Here is a 26,842-nt window from a genome sequence, read left to right as displayed (position 1 = left end):
GGAGCGTGTAATGTGATTAGAAAGACCAGAGAGTCCGATGAGTGACGGGACGCGAAGCAGTGGATGTATCCTCACTTCATAAATCAAGGAGGATATCTCATCGAGGGGGGAACTCGAAACCCGTTTACGGGTAGCCGAACCGTGCGCGCACATGGAAAGTAATGTTCACCTCCATGTTTCACAGACCAGACGGCGGCATGTCTTTCTGCAGGGCGGAGTAGAGACAAGTCATATTATTATAAATCCACACGCACATGAAATTTAATTCTTAGCATTCCAAGGCTATAGATAATATGTTGAGAGACATCAAAGACCACGTGACAAAGGCCTCGCATCGAGTAAGCTGTTGGCGAAATTCAAAAAGGTATAGTTTTGCAAATACTGTACATTCAACATACACGGGCACTGGTGTAGTATGAAAGTTTGACTCTGAAAGTTTGACTCTACTAAATACGTAATCACTTGTTGTTGTCTGAACATAAATACGACAGTGCTAAGTCATGTGTGAGGTTAAGACTCCAATAAGGTGAAAGAGACCAGATTTCATGGGAATCCAAATTTCATATCACAGCAGACATATTCTGTAAATAGCGGATCTTTAGGCAATATTTACTGACTACTGATGTAATAATTGTGAAGCAAAACTTCTTAATATCAGTTCGAGGTTAACCTCTAAATTCCCTCAAGTGAAAGGTTGATGACGACTTACTAATATTTCGTAGGCAAACGGGATAAGTTAATAATTATAGTTTAGTATAATGTAGAACCCGTTAAAACACGGGTAACTACAACTATATTGTTGTACAAATTATCTAGGTTACATAATATTTTTTTTAACCAAATAATGTATAAAATAAAAGACCATCCATCGTGATAACGCATTATCTTCGAAATTGTTTTGAACCTTTTCCCGGAAGATGAGAAAATGATTTAGTGGAACAGAAACGGGCAAATCCAGTTTGTCATAGAAGTGATATTCATGTCCATAAAAAAATGAGGATGTTCAAGAGCTAATAACATCACTCAAAACCACGCTAGTCGACCATGGTTGGTTTTAGCTACTTTAAAACCAAATTGAAACTTCACATCAAAATCCAACCATCGTCATGAGGTACATGTTAACCTACCGAGAGGCAACCGACACAGGTAACCGACTGGCAACTGTCAGTCAAGCGACAGGTAACCGACAGGCAAGTGAAAGGCAAATGACAGGCAACCGACACGCAAAGACAGGCAACCGACAGGTAACCGACAGGCAACCGACAGGTAACCGACAGGCAAGTGAAAGGCAAATGACAGGCAACCGACACGCAAACGACAAACAACCGACAGACAACCGACAGGCAACCGACAGGTAACCGACAGGCAACCGACAGGCAACCGACAGGCAACCGACAGGCAACCGACAGGCAAGTGAAAGGCCAACGACAGGCAACCGACAGGAACCGACAGGCAACCGATAGGCAACCGACAGGCTTACTACTGGCAACCGACAGGCAAGCGATAGGCTACCGACAGGCAAGTGAAAGACAAACGACAGGCAACCGACAGGCCAACGACAGGCAACCGACAGGTAACCAACAGGCAACCCAATGATTAAAGAATAATTTGCACGCTGTTTGCCCACATTTAAAAGTTAATATCAACACTTTCCAACCACTCAAATTTCAAGAGATATACGTACATGCAAAGACGAGAACAGTTTGCAAAAAGTTGCAATCACGTGACCAAAATTTATAATTTTGTATATAAAAAATATAGTGCATTGCAGACCATTTCACCTTTGAAGTCATACCTTTCGGCTGTCGGTTGCTGACAGGCAAAAAGCCACTAAAGCATATCGTTCGTGTGATATACCGAATCTTGCAGTAAACATCAATACCTTTAGTGATATACATGTGGTGCAAGCCTTCAATTTAGCCCATATACCTATCGTGTCTTAAATTATGGAACATAAAAATACGAATATATACTCAAACACCGATCACGTATCTGTGCCACATATTAAAAGACAGTTTCCGTGTCAACTCATATAGTATGCTAGCAAAAATATGAGATGAGTTAACCGCATAAACGAATATGACAGGCCTTCGTGTTCCTCAAAAACAGTCCTTTTAAGGTGAGGTCTACTTTTCACGACAAACTGTACCAGCCGGACACAGATTGAAGACACGATCCGAAGCCACGCTAGCAACTGACACCAAAAACGAGGTACCAGTTCCGCCTGTTCGCGTCAACATATAATCGCCGGTTTTCCGGTACGCGTGCCTGAAAACAGTGCAACCAACATGAAGCTTTTGAAGTGGGGAAATCAAAACTCTCCAAGTCAGGGGAAAAGTGACCCTTAAGATGCATCGAGAGGGTGATGTGTTGAGCTTTAGGCAGATTTTATATCTGTCACTCTTGAGTAGGGATGACATATTACCTTGCCATGAACTTGGCATCCGGCCAAGAAAGAATGTATAGTGAGCCATCTAAGCCATTTCGGAGCACAGGATTCAAAACTTAACGAGTTGTTGATATGAAATCTGCGTGCGTCGACAGTTTGAGCAAGACGACAGGACGAACAGAAAAAAAATGAAACAAACAAAAGAAAGAGTAAAAACTACCGTAGTTGTTATAATAATGAAAGACAACGAGGATTTTTCGTTAAAACAATAACTGTAACACCGTATAACTGTAACACGTATGATGTTTTAAAGGCATATAGGGTCACTTGCTTTTCATGCATTTTATTCGTTTTTAATACATTTGTAGTAACACGAGGATTCGTTTTTAATACATATGTAGTAACACGACTCGAAATCCAAAGAAGAATGTTCAAAACCTAATCTGTTGAAGTTTCAGCTGTCAGTGGATTTTACACTTTTCGCTAACTTAACGAAACCACGCACAACCTTTTGATAACGAAAACCGATTTCGTCCATTATAGCACTCTTTATTTCCAAAAATCAGTCAAATTATTGACTGGTCGTTGGAAATCACCTACAAATTGTATTGATTTCTTCTACATGACAGCAAGCCAGACGGAATAATTTCACGGGGTGTTTAGCACCAGTATATACGATCTTTAATCCAGGTAAGCTTTTTGATAGTTTTTATATCGGTAAAGGTTACCTTCGAGACAAATGCAAGTGATCCTTTTCATGCCTGTAAGCTAGACCAGTCTTTTAAGTACACATCAAAGGCAATTATATATACAAAACGATTATGTAATAACGTTTCCTCTCACGATTTCTCACGAGATTTGGCCACTCCTCCTGGCACATCTCCGCACCTTGTGCTAAACATAATACACACGGTGTCTGTCATCCGTTTCTTTTCCGACCAAATTCACTTCACTCGCTCTACACTGACACCGCCTGACAATTATCTCCCTCTCCATAAACACTGGACCATCGCTCATCACTCGCCTCTCATCTTTCGGAAACTTCGTCTCCGACCTTCAAGATCGACTCTCTCTCCTCTGCAAATCTGAATTATGGCTTCTCCAATTTAGTATCCTCTGTCTTCACTCGAACTCTCTCGCACATACTGCGCCTGACTAAGATATGCAGGGCGAAACGAGAAGAGAGTTTTTAAAATTCGTCCGTCATCACATTCATTCACAAATAATCAGAGTTATATTTTGCTACACCTCATTACAAGACCAAAAAATAACCCTAGAGAAATCATTAATAACCCGAATAAATGAACCATCTCGTATTGTACAATACACCTCATGAGGGAAAAAAGCCGGAGAAATCATTAATAACCCCAACAAATGTACCATCACGTATTGTACACTGTAAAAAGAAACCTTGGGTAAAACACGGTTGGCAATTATATTTGCCCACCACTGGTATAAAGTTACCTCATTAATGGGTTAATTCGGGTACAAATTGAACTATAGGGAAGAATTTGCCCAAGAGTGTCGGCAGTTAATATGTTGACATACACTGGGCAAAACACGGTTGGGCAATGACATTAATTCGAGTAAAATTGACCAACTATAGGGAACAATTTGCCGAAGAGTGTCGGCAGTTAACGTGTTGACACACATTGGGCAAAACACGGTTGGCAATGTTATTAATTCGGGTAAAAATTTACCAACTATATTGGGAAGAATTTACCCAAGAGTGTCGGCAGTTAATATGTTGACATACATTGGGCAAAACACGGTTGGCAGTGTTATTAAATTGGTTAATAATTAATTAACTATAGTGAAGAATTTAGGCCCCGTGGATTAATTCCGATTTGCGTGCGCCCCCGTGCGCCCCCGTGCGCACGCGTGCGCACGCAGGCAAGCTCGAACAAAGGAGATTTTGAACCCACTGGCCCGCATCGGCACGCATCGGCACGCATTGGCACGGACTTGCACGCAGTGGCACGCAAACGGGCTCAGTGCCAGGCGGTACAACATTACAAACAAACCGCAGAAATGCACAATAGACATCGTCTTGGACTTTAGCCATTGTGTCCCTTAATCCGCTCATTAGTTAATTGTAAACACTTGGCAGGGCCAAGCATGACTCATCTACTCTGGTGGTACCAATAATTACACGCGTTCCAAAAAGACAGGAAATTTTAACGAAATGATAAAAGTGCCAAGGAAAGGACAGGAAATGCCCCAAACATTACCGCGTGAGCCGGTACTTTCATTTAAAACACCGTGTAGAATTAAAATCTACTTGAAAAATCGAACTGTCTTTATCATAACTTTATAAATAAAAATGGTACGGACTGGTACACTCGTACCCAGAACTAAGTGCAGACTTTTATTGAAAACAGTGGTATCAAAAGAAATTATTAAAAGCTTGCCGCACCTTGCCGCAAAGAAATTTTAAAGGTCGGGGTACAGAAGCGAAATGAGAGAATTTTGTAAACGGCGAGACGCAGCCAGACTGGTCTACACCCGCATGGTATTGTACGCTGATGGAAGTGGTGTCAGACTTACATGTAGTCTGGCTGGCGGTATTTAACAGTAATAACGCGTGCACGCATGTTCCGTGTTGTGTGGAGCGGGATCGGCCATTGCCAGACGTTGTCTGACACGCGGTAGTGGTTTTTATAAACAGGGATAATGCGTGGACACATACTCTTGATTTTGCCGGGCCGGCACTGGGAACGTGAATAATACTTTTGGGGGGCCGACGACGAATCATGTCTCCATGACAGTCTCACGATCTTTACGCGGTTTGCTTGTTAATTATGTAAATGTGAGTCACAGTCTTTGATTGATTGGAGTATCAACTTCATAAACATAAACACACCTGATACATGTATTTACTTTTGAAATTTGGCATCCGCGCGGCCAGGGTACCGGAATGTCGTCAGTGCAAATTTTACTTGGGGTCGGTGTAATTCAAAATTGAAAATTTGAGAGCACATAACATTTTTTTTTATGTCAATGAGAAAATGGATACAACAGTTACAATGAAACGAACAAAACATTCAACTTCAATTGTGCATGCATGGGCCTACAGCAAATAAAATACCCATCGCCATTGCAACAAAAAAATCAACTTGACTCTCAATGGGCGCGGCCCCAATTATGAGGCCTATTACTTTATCAACATATCATGACGATACGTACGTGCAGGCCTATGATTGATGTACAGCAGTGCTTATCATGACTTTTGATCGGAGGACTATAAAGTTGAATGATGAAAATGAACTTGATGATGTGTATTCTTTCTCTTTCAATAATTGGTGTTTAACTTGAATAATGGAGTGGAACTTTCTTAAAAATGCCGATTAATATAAATTAAGAATAATGACATAAATAAAGCAGTCTTTCATATTTACAGTAAGAACGTTCGGTGTCTTTCAATTAAAACCGAAGCTCTCAACGAAAAATAAAAATAAATATAATATGTCCGGAGCTCAATCAAACGACGCAAAAAAAGCTATGAAAATAGCCTAGCCTTACTTACGTAAAGTGTAGTACATGTACATGTAATGTCACGTAAAAGAGTAATCCAGACACCATGCATTGTGGCACTGCCAGGCACCAACGTCTTTTATGTCATTGGAACTCCAGCCCTTTCATCGCAAACCTTTCATTATTTATCACAACCTCTTTGTCTGGTGCCGCCTTGGCCGGCTACCCAATTTCTTTTGTCAGCGTTAATCTAGGGATTAGTGTAGCAACCCTTGCCTGTGCTCAATAGCCCGCATAAGCACGCAATGGCACGCAGTTGCCCGCAACGGCACGCAACGGCACGCAACGGCACGCAATTGCGGGCAGACCCGTGCAGCACGGGGTAGCACGCATGAGCACGCGTGCGCACGCGTGCGCACGGGGGCGCACGCAAATCGGAATTAATCCACGGGGCCTTACCCAAGAGTGTCGGCAATTAAAATGTTGACATTGGGCAAAACACGGTTGGCAAGTAAAATTGACCCACTTTTGGGAAGAATTTACCCAAGAGTGTTGGCAGTTAACATGTTGACATGCATTGGGTAAAACACGGTTGGCAATGTTATAAATTCGGGTAAAAATTGACCAACTATTGTGAAGAATTTGCACAAGAGTGTCGGCAGTTAATATGTTGACATACATTGGGCAAAACACGGTTGGCAATGTTATTAATTCGAGTAAAAATTTACCAACTATTGGGAAGAATTTACCCAAGAGTGTCGGCAGTTAATATGTTGTCATACATTGGGCAAAACACGGTTGGCAATGTTATTAATTTGGAGCGTAGGCATCGAATGAAAATTTCTCCCAATAGTCATTGGATACCCCAACAAGTTGAACAGAGAATGAAAGATGATTAAATAAGCTTAAATTTAATGCGTGTCTTGAACACCTCAGAGAGTTGTGAGTATTTTTAATGATTTTGGGAAGTGCGCGTAATTACCACTAGGGTCTATGGTAGTCTATTAACTGGTCCGGACCATTAGACCCCTTAGATGCTATATTGAACTGGAATCGTATTCGGGATAATCCGTTTTCTCGTCGATTCTCGTAAATTCTCGTAAATGCTCGTTCAGCAACCTGTCTCTTTTCTGTCTCATTTTCGCATGCCCGTCCGTTACATTTCATTTGTGTGTTTTTACTTCGCTGTTAACCAATCCCTCATTTTGTTTTAAATTCTGTATCATTCCTTCAAAATCTATTTCTCATATATATTTTTTTTAGAATTTACCTGTGTCCTATTTCAAATCTACGGTAACCAATCTTCAAAAGTTATACCACTACCTTCAAACTTCCGATATAAAATCTCATTCATTATAAATTTAATATGAGACAATATAGTACAATAGATATATACATTGTTATGGTACACAACTTTAACATTATTTACACTTTTGATTTTAATTATACGGACACATTAGATCACATCAATTTTACAATGGACGATTAATTGTTGAGAGAACGGCTACATAACGCAACTGGCAGGAAACATCAATACACCAAATTTCCTATACCAAGAATCTGTCGTTTGATGAGAAAAAAAGTGGTCCAAACACACCGAGTTCCAAAATTACTGGCCGCAACACTTCGCACAAACAAAAAATCCGTTTCTTAACGCAGACGTTATACGGACATTTAAAGACAAAAAAATAAATACTTATGTCAAAAGGACACAAGGGCGGATCCAGTACACAATTTTTGGGGGGCCAAGACAAATTTTGACAAAAAAGTTGATTCAAAAGTTTGAAGGCGTGGGATTCAGGGCCTGCGAATTTCGTTTGGATTCTAGATGCTCTGTTGTGCGATCTGAGGCAATTTCTGACCATTTTAACAATTTTTTAAAGCAAAAGATGGTGGCTGCCTTTTTTCTACGACGTCACTTAAAAAAAAAATGGGTTCGTTTTGGAGGAGGCCATGGCCCCCCGTACTGTATAGCTTGCGATTCACACCGAAAAATGTAAATACATGTACCTTCATAATTCAAAGTATAAACTTACACGTACAACCATTGCACTATAGAACATAGAGGGCAACGGTTTCAGATCGCTTGACTAGGCATCAGTAAACATTTTATATACATTCATTGTTACAAATTAAAATGACAAAGAACACCCTCCGAGACACACAGTCGTGAATTTCTATACGCCCGAAGACAATGCTTTGCGTTTCCCTTTGTCCCTGTAATATAACGCTCTCCCATAGACTAAGTACAAAACCCTACAATTGAGGACCGTTTTCAACAAAAGACCCAACGCTTAAGGACTGAAAGGATCTTATGTTCTCCCATTGTGTGTCTGTCCTCCATCGTAGCTGTACATGTACACCTGCTAAGCAAAAGGTCTATGGTGACGCTTAAGGAGGTTGTGGAATGCTCGAAAACATTTCCGTCATTTTTCGGGTATATGTAGCCTATTAGGTGTGATGAAATAAAAACAACTATTGTGTCTGTCATAAAATGAGTACAAAAGGTACTTTTGAGAGCTGTTTTTCAAGTCCTGTCATGCCTGTTTCGACCCGAACGTGCAATTTGTGTAAAAGTCGTCGTTGCGGGCAGCAAACAAAACACAGTAAATCGTGACGTAATAAACAGGACTCCCGATGCAGAGTAGCATAAACGAGTCCTGTTTATTACGTCACGATTTACTGTGTTTTGTTTGCTGCCCGCAACGACGACTTTTACACAAATTGCACGTTCGGGTAGAAACAGGGCCTGAAAAATAGCTCTCAAAAGTACCCTTTGTACTCATTTCATGACAGAAACAATAGTCGTTTTTATTTCATCACACCTTAGGCTACATATACCCAAAAAATGACGGAAATGTCTTCGAGCATTCCACAACCTCTTTAAGAATTTGCTTACAAACTAGCCTAGAAGCACAGATCGGGTTGGTAAAGGAATCCCGCCCAAAAGTAGAGAACACGGTCACAAACGTAAATCATTCTATTCACCGCATCGATGGCTTTAATTCCATTTGAAACGGGAGAAACTAAAAGCGAGCATCCCGTTTAAGAAAAACTGGTCCGCAGGGAAAGGTGCGTTTTGCCCGGATCGTGTCCGTGATGCTGATGTTACCACGATAATTAGTCATCCCTTCCGATGCGTGTTTGAGCTCACGGTCGGCTAATCTTAAGCGGTTAGATTGCCCTTCATTCTCGTTTTTCAGATGTTCCAAATTCCCTGTTTTACTTAATTTCCGAAGATTCTACATGGCATTAAATTATGACCTGAAAATGGGTTGCTTTTTTTTTTTATTGTTCCGCTGATTCCCGAGGGAAAACACATCAACATCTGCTAGTGTTCTATTCCGCACGGGAATATTCAGGGCTCATAGCGAGAAATCGTCAGCCATTTTTTTTTTTCAATTTTAGGGATCAATGTAAATATGATTGTCACTATTATCTTTTTGGAAATAAATACATGTATTCATGGACAAAAATATCTCGCCAAAGTAGGATATGGACTTTTTTCAAAGGAGACAACGACCATAAAGGTAAACTGAATAATCAACCAATTTCAATTATTTTTTCTGAAAACCTTCGGACTAATACGTCTGCATAGCGGCCATCACATGAATATTATCAAAGAATCTGAATCACACAGTAAAAAGAAATCACTTCTACATTTTCTTAAAATGTAATATTAATATGTCATACTTCCCTGCCTCAAACAGAGTTGTCGCCATTTTGAAAACTCGGTAATATTTCTCAGTCTACAGAGGGCGTGCTTTTGTTTAACACTAAGACATTGCACCAGTTGCTAGTCTTGGCCCAGGACTGCACGTTTGGATCAGGCCAAATACGTGCACACTATGATTACAAGATACCTTACACATTTGTATATGGAGGCAACCTTAAATGTATTATTCTCTATTATAATTTGCTCTATTTCCCTGCGTGACACGAGTTATGCCGAGAAATCGTTTTTAAAACCCTCACTCAACAGAGGGCGTGCTTTATACAATAACTCTCAAAGTACTTTAACATTTATGCCAGTGTGTGCATATTTTATGTACAAATTTACATAGTTTACAAGCGTGCCTCTGCCGTGTCCGTGGTCTTAGGCACGGCGTAGTAGTGGCCGTTCCTCATGGTCTGTGAGAACCCGCTGCCGGTCCTGGTCGCCTGCTGGCTGCCGTTCTTGGCGAAGCCCTTCCGCCGTCCGCGCCGGCCGCCGCCGGCCCCGCGGCAGCCCGGCCAGCACCGGTAGACCAGGCACCAGAACTCCTCCCGGAAGACCGGAGACATGATGAAGTAGATGACCGTGCTGATGACGGCGTTCAGCATGGCCACGCTCTCCACGATGTAGTAGAGCGAGTACTGGAAGGCGAAGCCGGCCAAGTTGGTGGCGTGGAAGTGCCAGGCTAAGTTGAAGGCGTAGTAAGGCGCCCAGCACAGGAAGAACGCCACCACCACGGTGATGAGCATGGGGATGATCTTCTGTTTCCGGACCAGGGTGATCTCCCTGTGGCGTGGGGTCTCGTGGCCCGGCGGGTGCCGGTGGAACCAGAGCTGGGCGGCGATCTTGATGTACACGACGCCCATGACAATGGCGGGGAGGACGAACTCAAAGACCGAGATGATGACCATGTAGACTTTGCCTGCCGTGGCGTTGTGCCAGAACTCGTTGCAGAATGTGACCTGCGGGCGGGGTAGGGAGGAATATGCCAATACAATAATAATGTGATGCTCACACCCTAAAAAGTCTCGGGGTAGTTTCGACCCGGACCCTGCTCAGATTTGACTCGTCTCTTGGTCAAATTGCCGGACTGTTTGACTCAAAAATTGAAAACTGAGCCTGAATGCCTGTACTCCAGTCTGGCCCGGGACTTTTCAGAGAGCACTAGCCATTGTCTTAGTGTGAGGCTCAAAAATCAGTTGAATAACAATTCAACGTGCAATATTATCCCAATACAATACAAAATATGCAATTGCAACGATTTTTCGTCACTTATGATTAAAGGCCAGTACTTGAATACCTATTAATCAAAAGTTTAAAATAATTGTTAAGGAATAGGTGAAAATTGCTGTCGAATGTGGATTTCCTTTATTTTGAACCACCCTGCAAATAGGGAACAAATTGTGTCTATTTGGAATATGGAATCGTCATCAAAATCTGTCCTTGCTGTTTAAGTCTCTCTTTTGTCACCGTTGAGGGGGTACTTGTACACGGAGTCCATTATGTAAAGGGAATAAAGGATGGAGTAAACTCACCGTTTGACCTTTGCAATCCAGACCAGAGGTAGTAGCCGTGTAGAGTGGGGTGGGGATGGTGATAAGCACTGAGAACAACCAGACGGCGCTCAGGATGACAGATAAGGTGCCTTTACCCATGCGCGGTCTTAAAGGATTGAAGATCCCAACGAATCTAAAATAAAACAAGACAAGACAAACCTAGTAAAGAAAATGATAATAATAATATTACCAATAAAAGATAATTCTTCTGAATACTATAAAAGGGCGACACTTCCATAGACGTGTGCGTAAATTTCAATGCTCCTTAACCCCAATTTGACCTTATCCTACCACGAGACTCCATATTTGAGGGTTTCTCTTCCCAACTAAGCTTTTAAAGCTATTTGCGACTAAAAATTCCTTCTCAAAATGGAAGTTACAGCAATAGGGTAACACCAAATTGTCACCCTATTGGTTTGTGCTCCCTCATATGGAAAAGTTCAGTACACGGTGTCGCCCTAGCATATAATTGAAGAGAATAATGTGTGGTGCTTATATAATGGGGGGTTTTTTTATACTAAAGGCAGGTCTCAAAGCGCTTTGCAATTATACCCCTGTTCAACAGGCCACAGGACCACTTTTCTGCCGCCGAGATCAGCGCAGTCTGGTCTCTACTCACAGGTACCCATTTATACTCCATGGTGGATAGAGTCAATTGCAGTAAAGTGTCTCGCCCTAGGAGACAGCACCGTGTTGCCCGCCCGTCAGGGTTCGAACACCTACAGATAGTCCCAGAAAATGGAAGGGACGCCCACCTGCAGGAACCCCATGTTTAAGACTTACAGTCACATCTTAACTAAGTAATAGGAAACAATTCGACCGAAATTCTTCAAGTCGAACAAACACTTTCTTTACATTAGCACGTGCGTTTTCAACGGTTGCTACATGTGTTACCATTCAGCACTCCAGACTTAAGAACGGAACTGAGTCTGGGAACTAGACCAGGCAATGTAAGAAACTCCCGGATGTCCACGCTTGCCTATAGACCATGTGCCCTGTGACGTCATAACTTAAAGGCAACTGCGCGGACAACAAAAACATTTAATCATCTTTTGCATGCTATTTGGCCAACATTGAACAGTACACGTCAACACTTTTAAGCCATTCCTATTTCAAGAGATATGCATGCAGCGCAAAAGAGAACCCTTGGCATCCTGTGACCACAACATCTAATATTAACATGGTCCATAGTAGAGGAAATCAGCAGGGGAGATGTTGCGGTAGGCTGTTTGATTTCGCTATTCAAAAGCAGCTCTGCGCATGCCCACAGTTTCCTTGGACAAGTGGGGTAAATGCTGCCACCAAGAGCCCAATTAAACTCTTTGCTGCCACTCTGCTGCCCTCTCACACTCCAGATCTTCTGCATCGAGTTCCAGTTCGTAAACACATTCACATTCTCACAATTCGATGGCAAATTTGATCAAAAACATCCAGGCCTTCCGGCCAGCGCAGTCTTTAAATAGAAGGGCCTACTATCGGATTTTTATATCGGTAAAAGGAACTATGTAGCTAGGCATTCCCCGAAGTGAATTATGCAAAGGGCAAAACGCCCACAGGTTAGACGACAAACAAGTGTAAGTACATGTATAAAGTAGCTGTAGTGAACATGGAACAAAACAACACTTTACGAGCGTTATAAGCTCTAATGTCAGTCCTGTGAGAACCTGTTTGATTTGTATAGTTTTACAGCAGTTTCAGACTGCAGTTCCAGAGTGGAAGCCAAACCCCAACAAAAGTATCAAGAGTGATTCGGGTGCATTAAATATTGTACTTTCGGACAGGCGAACGTTTATGTACACGTTTTCCATTGAAAATACTTTCTGGAGTCATTCCGAACGAGTATCCGCCCCGTTCACAAGTACTCCCTCACCGGCAAAGAAAGTACAGTTGGGGATGACCGACCGACGCCATCTTGCCTGTCTGCAATTTTTGCCGCGACGCGCGGCCATACCATAGCGTGTACATAGCGCAAATCCCCTGGTGTACGTGCGTCACACAAAGTACAAGGAATGGTGCGCGCCAACCAGCTAAATGTCCCGCCCATGGGACGTCGTTGCCCTCTTTCGTTGGCGCACGGCGCCCATACCCAACGAATTTCGACCTTGCATGTACTGGTTCACGCGCTAATGACGCGAAGTATGCATGACTTATTTTACTCTGAATATATGCACAAAGCCCACAGCGTTTCGCGTGAGCGTCGGGGGAACGTCCATCCCAATGGTCTCCCCAACTTTCCCGCTCTTACCGTTGAGGGGGTACTTGTACACGGAGCCCATAGAAAAGTTAGAAAAGTTCAGAAAAGAGCATAGAAGCATATCAGCTTATGCTGACAAAATTTCTCTTCTTTTAAATCCTCCCATCGTATTCACCCATACTTCAAGCCTGTAATCGGAAGTGTAGACTTCGCGTGATTATAGAACGATATGCATAATAAGTGCGTCCTCTCTGGAACAGATTGATCTCAACACGACGTACAATCTAAGCAATTCCAACCTTGGGGCGCTCTACCGGCAATTCCGCGTTTGCATGTATACACGTAAAACAAAGCCCGCAATTAAAGGCGGTATTGCCGTGTCTCGCTCATTAAAGGATCTTTGAAGTTGGGCCCACGCTGCTTTCGAAGATCGAAGCAGCGGCAGCGTAGGTCTCACAAAAATAATTCGTATCAGACAGTGAAAGATTGAACACCAAAAGGCAATAATGTGATAGTCTTGGGCGTTGCAAAGCACGCTGGGCCACCAGATCTGAATGGATTGGTTTGGCAAGCAGACAAGGGCGCGCGCGCAGGCCGCCCGCTGGCTTGAGAGTCTCCCCCTTTGAGCGGCGCAATATCGCGTGAAATGAGATTCCGCAAATGTTGCACGCGTATTTATCTTTTTTATTATCCAAAGGAGAATGATTTATCGGTCAATATTTACGCGGCTTTTGAGCTGCGAGGGGGCTGGATTTATTCAGCGATTAATTGAAGGGATGGCGGAAAGAAAACTGAGAAGTTAGTGATATTTCTTTTTTCAATGGAATTGTAAAAATAGAAGGAGAAACGGCCTCGGGTTAAGAAAGCCGTGAAGAAAATGAATCTCTGGTCTGTAAACGATTCGACAACAGCTCGAAGGCACGGAGTTTATTTGCCACAAAGCGGAGATGTTTTTACGACTCACCACATCCAGACTCTCGAGACACAAAATAATTAGGGGAAGGGACTACCTGTTTGAATTCAATACGGGGCGCTATGTTTGTCGAGGATAATGCCAAATCCGCGTGAAACATCTTCGGTCAATAAATCGCAAGGAATCGGGTTTCGAATCGAAGCTCCTGATGCATGCTCTGTCTATTTGCTCGCAAAGTTATAACGAACACAATCCCAGCCAAATTGTGATAGTTGTATATTTGTGATCAGTCGCCGCTATTTCGTTACACCCAGCACGCAGTGCGGCTAGATCAAATTACAAAATCCAGTCTATCAGTGGCGAACTGTTTGTCGTCGGCAAATTCGTCCAGGAATAGAATGGTCATGAATCATTAAATGTGTACATGTACGTGCCATCACTTTTGACCAATCAAGAGTCTCGTATTAATACTCCACATACGTTACAGTGACTGTGGGATGACCATGCCGTCTAGTTGTGGGAACATACACTCGTCTGTACAAGATATTTGTGGACACCCACGACGCTGTGGGGACAGCAGAAATTACCCATATCTCGGTCCTAATTTGTCCAACAATTAAAAACTTCCCCATAAAGCGGTGTAGGACACGGCACACACATATGTAATGGGTATATACACATATGTAATGGGTATATAAATATTCCACACTCATTGGAGGGGTCACAGTTTTTAATCTGATCGTCTTATGATTACGTCATTAATATAAACCTTTGGGGAATGTTGTTAGCTACATTTTCATACCCCGTTTGCTATCGAAGACTGTACATTGTCCAACACTGACTGACAACGGTTGATAAAAAAATGTGCAGTTTGAAAAGTTGCAAATTCAAAGAGTACGTGAGTCGCGTGGAAATTGCTGCGTGATACTGCTCAAAACGAACGGCAGGAAATATCAATCACACAGTGCTTGTATGCATGGGAGCACGTGAAATTGAATTACTCGCGCTTTGTTCGGGCAATGTGCAGTCGATAGGGTCAAATTATGGGCATGTATGTTTGCGTTTGGCAATTTGTCCTAGCGTATCTCATAGACTGCAATTTTTCAAACTGCATCGGAGAAACGGAGCCGAGCTTTGAAAAAGGGCTATTATGTTTATTTTTAACCCTGTGGCGTTTACCTGACAATTCAGACGTCAGGGCGTCGGGGAATTGTCAGATAAGGGAACCAGACTAGACTCGTACCATCACTGTTGTCCACGTGTAAATCTAGTGTAGTGTTTTTTGGGGTTTTTTGTCTTCAAATCAAGCTCCGGAGCTCAGTCAAGCGGATGGAATAAAGCCGTCCGTGGACAAACAGGTTTGGCACATGACAATTTTAAACTGCCATATCTCAGAGACAAAATATACATTTGCAATCATGTTTTCGTCACTTGTGTTAAAAAGATCAAAATTTTAATACCATTCAATTGAATTTTTGAAATATGCTCAACAAGTAGGTGAAATTGCTGTCCAAAGTGGGTTTCAATCTTTTTGCACCACCCTGTATGTACGGGCCACTTGGCACAAGCTCGTGCGTGACGTTAGCGACTTGCTCAAACATCAACCTTGCATTCTTGACTTAATCCCAAGCACTATAATAAGTAATTTTTACCAAGTCCAAACCGTTCATGCACGATGACTACACATCGCTCCTATTTCCAACAAAACCACTTACTGAAAAAAATACATCCACTCTTAACACCGCGATCACAATCCGCTTAAGTTGTCTGAGCAAAATTACAAAAAAAAAACCTCTCTCTTCTCCCTTACGCCTCCACTCGCCCTCGATCTCCCGGTCGATTGGTTTCCATCCTTCGCCTCAACAAACACACCGAACACCCATGGTATTTCAATAACTCTTCTTGGATATTCGCCCGGGGATTTTCTCGCGTCAAGGTTATACATTACTGGCATGATATCGCCTGACCCGACGAAACATATTGGAGGCAGTACCCTTACCATTTTGACTGTCACCTGTAGGACCTTTTGATGTACCGAGTCAATCTTTTAGTGAAAAAAGTGTGGAGGGGGAAAGGATCGGATTTTTAGTTGCAGACTGCAGCCCCAAAAAATCGCGTCTCTCCATTAGTTAGTTAGTAACAAACTTCCAGTGACAGCCTTGCATGGCTATTATCAACTCGTCCCTCAGACCCTGACCATCTTTTGTGTCACTTTAATGGGTCACTAAAATTCGTCGTCCAGCAGCTTCCGAGATCATTTCGAGCGTGTTCTTGAGGAAGTCCAATATAAGTTCACTTGTCTAATGATCACAGGTGCATAGCGCCTGTGGCCCTCTCTCAGTGGTAAAGGGTGAGTCGCACTGTAACGGATGAGTAGGCCAAAACGGTTTTTTCCCCGGGAAGTACATTTTGATCGCTTATCCATCTGTAGTTTCAGGGTAAAAATTACATTTCTGAGTCGAATGGTTTCCAGGTCAAAATGTCCCCGCAAAAGATAAAAAGTGTCAATTTACACCTGAAGAGTATCTTTTCAAATCCGACCCGTTCCGTGTCCAATTTTACCTGGGGTTTTAGGAGTGGGAAATATGTGTCATTGGGGAACTGACGTTCTACCAACCACAGTCTGAGCTGATGGGTGACGTCACACACCTTAGCCAATGGAAGGACTATAGGCTACTTCGTGTCAAGTGACGCTTTCAAATTGGTTGGAAGAGAGACCTTGAGTCTAATGCAGTGTTTTTGTCTTGAAATCAACGTCCGGAGCTCAGTCAAGCGGATGGAATAAAGCCGTCCGTGGTCAAACAGATTTTGACCATGAACTTTGTAAACTACCATTATCTCATATAAAACAAATTTGCAATTGCATTCATTTTGCGTCACTTATGTTTAAAGATCACAATTTTAAAACCATTAAATTGAAATTTTGAAATATGCTCAACAAGTAGGTGAAAATTGCTGTCAAAAGTGGGTTTATTCTTTCTAAACCATCCTGTACAATACGGTCGTTTCACAATAGTGCGCCTCCAAGAGTTTGCAACGCGTTGGCCAATTACAATGCGAAAAATCGATCGACCCAATGCGCGTTTGGAAAAGGTCGACTGATTTCGCGCATTGTGATTGGCCAACGCGTTGCAAACTCTTGGAGGCGCACTATTGTGAATCGCCCGTATTGTGCAAAATACCGAAGCGAGATTTTCAGCGTCCCAGTAATGGTTGAAAGCCAGACCAGTGATCACAAACCATGGGCAACTCTGATTGTTCTAAAGGTTGGCCCCTCAGAGTCCAGCAAATATACCACACAAAACAAAACACAAACTTACAGGGAAAAAAAAACAAGACAAAACGAACAGTTCAGCTAAACAAAATCTGCTGGAACGACGACTCCTAATGATTTGTCCAAGAACCTGCCTCCGATAGTAATAACGTTGAGACCTCTCGGTCATTCCCCTCAATTCACAATCAAACCATTCTTCTTTTTCACAAGTCGTAAAAAAAAGAAGATGCTGTTCTCACACTTAGACGGATGGAGATGCCTCAATAATGCAGGGTGTGCCGCTGACACCAAGACGCATACTATGGCTCGACAGTGGAAACAAATCTCTATGTGAAAGATATGGTGTGATACTGTAACCTGATTCTGCACCGTGTTGCCCCCAACACTGTATGAGTTTCATATGGAGGAATAAAGTGGGTGATAGAGGGGTGTGAGTGGCCTCTCTAACCCGGGAAATTTGGCAACTCATTCCCAAAGCGGAAACAAGCATCAATGGGTGTGTGTTTCATCCGGTGAAGGGTTGTGCGCTTTGGATAGGCGTGAGTGATAAGAACAAACGCGGCTCAATTGGATCTCGCTACGCCTCGTGGTTTTCATGGGATGATGGGTTGATGAAAAATACAAACGTCGTCTGATATTAAAGAGGGAGGGACTAGATGGAGCAAAATGTGATACACAAGTTCACACATAGCCGGGTTTGTTTTTGCATCAAATAGGGGTTCGTAAAACAATAGAGGACAATAGGATCCACAATTCCCAAAGGTCCACAATTGACGATCGTGTACAAAACATATAGGAGGTCTTCCTAAAAAGGCTACATGACCTAGGATTTGTCAAAATAGGCTGATTTGTTTGGTCTGGAAACCAGACCATTATTAGTCCATCGGGTGCACGTGCATTTAATGCACACGTGTCCGACAAAATAATAGTGCTTATCCAAAGTCACTAGCTCCCCCTAAATCTACCTAAACAGAACTCAAAATATGTACAGTATAACCAGTCCACCGCCCTCTGACATAGCGGTGAGTTTATACGATAAAGGAGAATATTTAGCTGGCTTCCTTTTCCATGAAAAGTGGAATTGTTGATCAGGGGAGGCCACGGGGGAAATCACATAGACCCGGTAATTGCAAGAGGGCCGCTGCTTCGGACCCAAAAGAGAAAAAAATCGATTAAAACCTGCTCATGCGAGAAATGGAAGCTTAACAATGTCAGCTCAATTTTTGGAGGGGAAACAAATCTGAATTGTCAACGGGAAATATGAGATACAATAATCCGGTTATTACGTCCGGAAATCCAAGTCTGTTTTGCCTGGTTATTCTTTGTTTTTGATGTAAACGGCTGCTACGGCAATTTGGAAGCATATAGATCGGTGCAGGTGAATCACTCGGTAAATATTAGAGGACAAAGAGGACCTCATTGTCCTTTCAATTCCTTTCTCTATACCCCATTTCGTGGTGGTTTTTTTGTGTCGAATGTCCAATAACATGATCTGGTTTCTGGTTTAGCTTGGCATTTGATATAGCATGTTGTCAACAAAACATGACTGTTATAGTCAGTGGGCTTGTGGGGGCCCATGTGCATTTCTTTGGTACATTCTTTGAAACTCTCAAGATCACTTATGGATATCTCAACAAGTTTAAAACCACTTGATGACATTTTTTTACCCTTTTGTGGGTGGAGCCATGACACTGATAAAGTGGGGGCGACTTCGCGCGCAAAAACCGATTCAGATAATTTCACTTTACCTTTTCCAATTTGTACAGCTCACCCAAGTGCTACATTTCGAGAGAAAAAACTGCCTCTTTTAGGGTTGCGGTTACATTTTTAAAAAGGTGGGGGCAAATGATATTAACAGAAATTCTAGCTGTGACAGGCATTCTAAGTGTGTTTTTTTCCCCATCCAGTATAGTGAACGGTGTGGACAGAATGTTTACATGCCAAATCATAAACTTTGTGTTCCCCTTTGGGGGCGTGTCACAATTTTATTACACAAAGGGGGCACATCTTGCGTGTGAACAAAAACCCAACAATCCGCTAAACCCAAATTAATATCTTTTTTAAGACATTTAAATAAAAACCCATAAAGCTTATTATTGTTTCTATAAAATTTTAGCTATTATGTCAGAGAGTGATTTTACATCAAAGGCTAAATGTATGTCGGTTTTTTGTATGAAATCTGCAAAATAAAAGTTTATATTACTATACTTCAGTAGGTGTATCTCAAATTGCTATATGTTCATTTGACAACTGAAATTGACACAAAATTTGATTGTTACATCAAATTTACTAATGTTCTGCTTTTTACGTCTTCTCTAATTTCCTTTGAATCCACCCTAAAGTTTGCCATTGATGTGCCGGGGTTGCTTCAAAGAATAGACGTTCCAGGTCTGCTTTTCAATTTTAGTGAAACCAAAAAATTGAGTTTAAGGACAAAATTGTACATTTTTTTTATCATGCCCTATTTTTATCCCAAAAAAAAGGAACTTCCTCTTCTACTTGCATAAAAGCGAAATACAATTTGAAATTGTACCTTTTAATTTACTGCTCTGGCTGCCAAGGTCAAATTCAGAAAAAAAATTGAGATGAGTTTGGATGAATGTTGTAGTATCTTTTAATTTAATTTGTTTACACCCTCCAAATTATGAAAGCTGTCCCCGCCCCCTAAAGAGAAAGTTGGTCTAAATACAAAATGTCCATCTGCTGCACAAAATCTTGATAAATGACTCTCCTTTTTGGGTTCATTTCGCCAATTTTCCAAATAGAATGGACGCCCGCCCATGCACAAAAAGATCGGGGGAAATTGGTATTCAATTGTACATTCTTCATTTCGGCTCCAAAAACAATACCCGGAAAAAATACTCTTCTGGGGTAGGAAGAAATGGAATCAAGCGAATTTTGGTTTTACAGTGTTTGTTAATAACCCTAGAAATTGTCAAGGAATGTACCCGAAATTGCATGTGGGAGATGATTTTTGACCATAAGCCATAAATGTTTGATAACCACAACTGTGCTCATGTAATGTTTGAAATTGACAGGGTTATATGGTTATAACAAAACGCGAACGAACGTTAACACATTGTAAAACGTGGCGTTAAACTTCCGAACACATTATAAACGCTTCTTGCACAGCTTATAAACATTTCAAAACGTTCAAGGGGATGGTCACCATTTACTTTAGTAAAATGCCTGAGTTAAATATGAGACAAATTCAACTTGTTTTATTTAGGTTTCCTTGCACAAAAACAGAGCCTCAAACAGCCGGTATTAGTTCTGCAGCAGAAGGAAACACATTTTAAACGTCTCATTTAACACTGTAACCGCTTTATGAACGACGCTGTTTAGGAACACTTAATATCTTGATTAACATAAAAACGCTTCCGAACTTCCCAATTTCCTAAACAGTGCCGTTCACTAAAAACGTTCTGACCATCACGGCCCTGAGCAGTAAACCTTGTCATGACTACTTTTAAATGTTGTGTCTTGCAGTGGGCTGGCCTTTAAATAATGTTAAAAATCTCCATAAAAATGTTGCGTTGGTATTTTGGGTAGTCACAGAAAAAGGCCCACATGTATCCTTTGCATGCATGGCTGGATATCAGTGAAACTTGTACTAAATTTGGTCAATACCCAGACCGAATGTTGGCTGAAGAGAAAAAAACTGGTAACCTCTCCCGTTTATGTGGGAGACAAGACCTTATCCAACGGGACAGTTTTTTTACTCATCCTGTACATCAAGAGTAATAAGTGTGATACAATGGATGGCAAACGACACCCGATTATGATTTCCTTTGGGAGTAGACGCACTTTTACGAACATGATCGCATGCGCTCAGTTTGAGACGATTTTAATCGTGTTCTTGATGCGTTTAATTTAACCACATAAACCGACTGAAAACGCCAACACAATGATTATAAAGGGGATTATGCTATTAAATGAAAATCGAGAGAAAAAGCAGCCGTTTGAGCTCGAAAACGCGTTTATCACGAACTGATTGCAGTTGAAACAATCGTTAGTAGAAACCGAACGTTCACACAACGTTACGATACTTTGGAAAATAGCTGTTTTTTTATGCAACACCATGCGAAGGAATTACGGCCCTCAAAAATCGAGTTCACACCCTTCAAAAAACGTGTGCACCCCCAGGTGCCCCCTCTCCAGATGTTTCACCCCAGCAACGCCACTGGGAGAATGGGACAATACATATTTCTTCAAAAAGGTCTCACAGTACCGGACAGACTACCTTCACTATACTCGCCTCTACTACGAGAATGCCCTTGTACCATGTTTTTCCTAATGCGATCGTGTGACTATTACCGTCGGAATCTACACAAACACCAATTTAAAGAAGCGTCCTGCCAACCCGGCGATAGGCTGTCAAATATTGACTAGGGTAATCTCTTGAAAACGAGATGGGCGGCGAGGTGTCTCGTTTAATTCATTAACTCGTTATGGCAAATTCATTAAAATGAGAGACTGTGCGTTCACTCTTTAAGTTGAAGAATCAACAGCAATTCGAGATGATTATTGCAAGCGGCGGCAACACGCAACTTAAAGGGATATTACGTCCTGAAATCCCCAAAAAAGTTTTATTTTTTGGATTGTTTTCTTATCCTATTTCAAAGGTCTGGTTGAAAAGAAACTAACCTAATGTCTTACCGATCCCGAGAAAAGACGGACTAAACGGTTGTTTACATTGGACGCGGCGGACATTTTGTGGCATGATATGACAGTTAAATGGTATAAGCATACGTATTTCACGCCGTCTCTATTCAATGTACTGTACACGTCGTGTGTGTGCGTCACATAATATATACACAGCACCAACAGACAAAATGTTGTTTCTTACACGTCCGCAGTGTGCGAAACACTGTGCGGCAGGATTCACTCCTAATAACACTCAACAGCTCGATTTTTCGGAGTCAAAATTATGACCCCCGAAATTCGTTCTCGCATGGTTCTCGCAAGAATAAGACCAAAACGCCCAGATTTTAAAGGATGGTTGTGTGGACGTTTACATCCTACTTGTAAATGATTTTCCAATTAATATAATGTAATTTAAAACGCGTTTTGTAGCCCAATTGGGCGCATTCCAGGCCGTAATGTCCCTTTAACTGTTACACCATTAGTGCCATTGTGTCAACGCCCGATGCTTTGTAGTAATATCATAAGTGTAGTAGCTAAGCGCGATTTCGAGTGTCTCTCCGCCATGGCTCGCGGGCGACCGACAAGCCGGTATGTATCCCCCATCGCTCTTCATTTTCGACAGACAGGTAAAAAAAAAACCCGGGGTCTAATACTAATAGGGGCAAATAAATCCCCCCTCCCGCGAGCTGGGCTCGGGGAAATCAGTCCAGATAATTGCATCGATTGACCGGATACCGTGTATTTCTCGTCTACACGCTCCCCGTCGACGCGAGTATATTGTGTCTGCCTCCTGCTAGAGATCTAACAGCAATTTGCTTAAAGCCTATTTAGAGTGGGGAGGGGGTTTCGCGAAGCATTTGGTGACTACCGAGCTGACGACAGGACTCGAATATACCGGTCAATTTTGTTATTCTATGATCTCCCTGTGGCAACCAATAACTAAGAACTCATCGGACCGACGCCAAACTTACAAAAAAATCGAGACTGATTTCTTTCGGAGATTTAGAGCTTGAAAAGTATCGTGGAGGCTTGTTTAAAATAAAGTTGCTGGATGAACAAAAAAGAGCACCATGTTGCTCAAAGGATACAGAGAAGTTTGAATAAGCCATTTGGCGAGTGACCTGGACCCTTTGGAATTTACATTTGAAAAACATCTGGTACACTGACTTGCTCAGAATGCTTGGCACATTTTAAATTGAATTCTCCAGACTAAAGACACTGTTGCTAATCACATGATTCGGGGCAAGCTCTTGCATAGTTACAAAAAGGCGCTCAGCACCAATACATTGTTCACAATAGGTGACAATGGCACAAAAACACCAGAACATGCCGGAGCTGGGGGTTGCTAGCATAAGGCTTGCCCCGAATTACGTGATATAGTAACAGTCTCTTTGGTCGGGAGAATGTAAAGTTAAAACGTGCAAAGTATTGTACTAAGTCAGCGTTCCAGATTTTATTCAAATTTAACTCGCAAATGGCTTATTGTGTATCAACGACTTTTTGAGCATATTTTACAAATAATCTAATTTTTTTTTAATTTTGTCGGCTACATGGAAATATCTGTCCTGTTTTCATATTTTAAGAAGGTGATAGAAACATTACTCTTTTAATATAATAAGATAAGGTAAACCTAGTAAAGCTAGTCCCACAGTGTACACAATTCTGTTCACAACTGAATTCAAAATTGCAATTCACTGGAGGTCTTTTCATGCATCTGGTGTACAGATTTTGTCGAATCATTGGGGGCTTTATGGCAGAGTTGTAACGAGTCACTGATTTATGTGACTCGAGTCGAGTCAATTTAAAGAAGTGGCTCGAGTCGAATCGAGTCGAATCATTTTCAAAACACTATACCAAAACTTATAAAAGGAGGGCATAAATTTAGCCGGCGTTCGAATCCAAGAGCATTATAAGGAATCGCCCAAAGCCAATGATGAAACAACGAATTGGAAAATGTGGTTAAAATCCGGTTCCTGGATAGTGCGTTCTGGAACCATGAGGTGGGAGTCTGTTTCACGTTGTATGTTTGTACATGACAAGCGGCTGCTGTACCGTATAATTATTTGCAAAGTGACGTGAACATAAATTTTACACCGAACGTTATTGCAAATATTTTTCGCAAAGTTTTTTTTTTTTCCTTTTGGACTCGAGTCTTATTAGCATTCACTCGAGTCGAGTCGAGTCTTCCGATGAGGGATTCGAGTCGAGTCGAGTCATTTGCTCGAAGTGACTCGAGTCATTTGCTCGCAGTGACTCGAGTCGAGTCGAGTCATTTACCCTCAGGGACTCGAGTCGAGTCGAGTCACCAAAAATTGTGACTCGAGTCAGACTCGAGTCGAGTCATTGACTCGAGTCAATAGTCGATTCATTGACTCGAGTCAATGGCTCGAATAATTACAACTCTGCGTTATGGGGTTACGGGGTTATCCCATACGGTAGCACTGCCCGGCTTACAGTCAGTCAGTCAGTCACTCGGCCAGGACGAGCAAAACTTCTATTTCAATAGATGTTTTATCTATGGAATTCAATGTGCGTTGTTCGATGCATCTAATAACAAGAGCGCACAATAAGCTCTGGCGAAAAATGCGACGCCGATGGCGCATATGCAACACCATACTTTTGGTCAATTTTGGGGAAATTTTTCTCCTGCTGGATACCGTCCAACCACTACACAAAATACCACGTGACTAACATTACTGCACACATTTTGCCTCCATTTACAAACTTGTCTTAAACATCTTTCCGACTTGTAATAAACAGTTTTTGTTAAGAATTAGATTTATTTTGTTGTGAACATTTCAATTTGGCAGTTATATTCTGTCGGAAACTTATGGGGCTTATTTTGGTAAATTTTCGGGGACAGACATATGCAAAATAAACGCGCATGCGCATTGATCGAAACTAAACCCGTGTTTCGAAAACTGTCGTCAAGAGTGCATTTTATGACCCCGGCATAGCATTTGGTCAATTAGTCAATATTTTTGGTCAAATAGCTTTGGTAAATTTTCGGGGACAGACAGACAGACAGACAGACCGACCGACCGACCGACTACCAAATCGTAGAAGCTCCTGTCGGAGCTTAAACATTAGTTTCAGGTTACTATAGTTGTAAGCATGTCAGTACCTTTGCAGTATACTATGAACTGTAAGTGACATTGCGTTTAAACATTATATTACACTCCTGGCGCCAAATGCATTCACGCAAATTACTTTTACAATATCTTCGCAGAGTTCGCTCCAAAAAAAAAAAAATCCGCGCTTAAAAGCTACAATATTTCGTTGCCATTTTTCCAGATCGGCTGTTTCTGATCCCGAACTATATACCCGGAAAAAATGAAAGCCACAATCTCGAGACACGTCACATTAAATATTGACACACTTCAATGTTTCAGTCGCGTCATTCTCGAGCGCCTGTGCATACAGGGGGGATTTGCGAGCGATTTCCCGGCTGAAATAACACAGCACACTCGTAAATTGGTAGCCTGAGAGAAGAGATAAAAAATTAATGAGGTTTACTGTGAGGTGGAGATGGTAGCATCTGTTCCGGTTGCGGGGGCTAGCGTAGAAAGTAAAGGGCACCATTTGCACAAAAAAAATGTCTTAATATAATAGATTTTAATAGATTAAAAAAAATAACCTGTCGAAACCTCAGCTCAGTAGATATCATAGTTTTTGAAGAAACTGTAAAACAGCAGCTTCCTTTTTCTCGACGCAAAGTATTACACAAGTTTGTCCGCCAAAAAGTTTCGGTCTGACTGTTTTTGAAATAACTACAAAACCATGAAGTCAATTTTGAAAATGTTTGATTGTGCAGATACTGCTTATCCTTGGCCTCAACCCCTATGAGTTTAATTTAATTTATGTCACGCTTCACTGCACAAATTGGTCAGTTGATCACAGCAACAGTTTTTGATACTGTGACCAAGTTCCTTGCCTTAATCAATTTAATTTCAGTGCTGTGTTATGTAAGCTGTGTAAAGTCCTGCATGTTGTGAACAAAAGGCTGATATGGATTGGGATTGCACGGATTCATTCCTTGAGCATTAAACTGATGTCTTGCCATGATGACTGATAGCCAGGCAAATGATTCAAGGATTTTACTAAGCTTACATAACACACCACTGAAAATTCATTAAGGCAAGGATTTTGGTCACAGTGACAAAAAGTGTTGTTGTGATCAATTGACAATATTGTGTCACGATGCGTGACTGAAATTAAATGAAACTCAAAGAGCTTTAGGCGAAGGAGTATCTGCACAATCAAAAATATTCAAAATTGACCTCATGGTTTGTTATTTCAAAAATAGTCAGACAGACACTTGGGGGGGGGGGGCAAACTGTATACTAGGCGCAATGATTTCACAGGATATTCGATACTGTTATTTACTTTATCCCTGAAGTATGATATTTCATGGTATTTTGACGGTTGCATTTCCGAATGTTTGCACATGGTGCCCGTTACCTTTAATGCGCGGGTTATCATTGACGCCTGAGGCGCAATGTCTATAGCCCCTGATAAACACGAGGCGCGTGCCGTAGTAGGAGCGCCAACTGTCATATCAGATGAGTAAAGATTCACCGTAGGCGCTCAGACTTATCTCACACGGTTACCTGTTGGAAAATAAAATGAAGAGGATGGGGAGGAATATATAAGGGGGGGGGGGCTGGTGGGGAAATCCTC

At 41.8% G+C, this 26,842-nt stretch overlaps 1 protein-coding gene across 1 annotated transcript in view; it reads right to left on the bottom strand.

Annotated features, from left to right (window-relative positions):
* Nucleotides 1–8,697: 8,697 nt before the first annotated feature.
* The window catches only part of LOC119733922 (prokineticin receptor 2-like), a 39,083-nt gene continuing 20,938 nt past the window's right edge, over nucleotides 8,698–26,842 (bottom strand). The window contains exons 2-3 of the mRNA XM_038207285.1: nucleotides 11,114–11,267; nucleotides 8,698–10,540 (exon numbers count right to left, since the gene is read on the bottom strand). Coding sequence (XP_038063213.1) covers nucleotides 9,929–10,540; nucleotides 11,114–11,267 — 766 coding nt within the window. The 3' untranslated portion in view covers nucleotides 8,698–9,928. The remainder of the gene's footprint in view (nucleotides 10,541–11,113; nucleotides 11,268–26,842) is intronic.

This window comes from Patiria miniata, unplaced genomic scaffold (genome assembly GCF_015706575.1).
Source record: "Patiria miniata isolate m_02_andy unplaced genomic scaffold, ASM1570657v1 HiC_scaffold_26, whole genome shotgun sequence".
Lineage (NCBI taxonomy): Eukaryota > Metazoa > Echinodermata > Asteroidea > Valvatida > Asterinidae > Patiria > Patiria miniata.
This window is presented reverse-complemented; position numbering and strand designations above follow the sequence as displayed.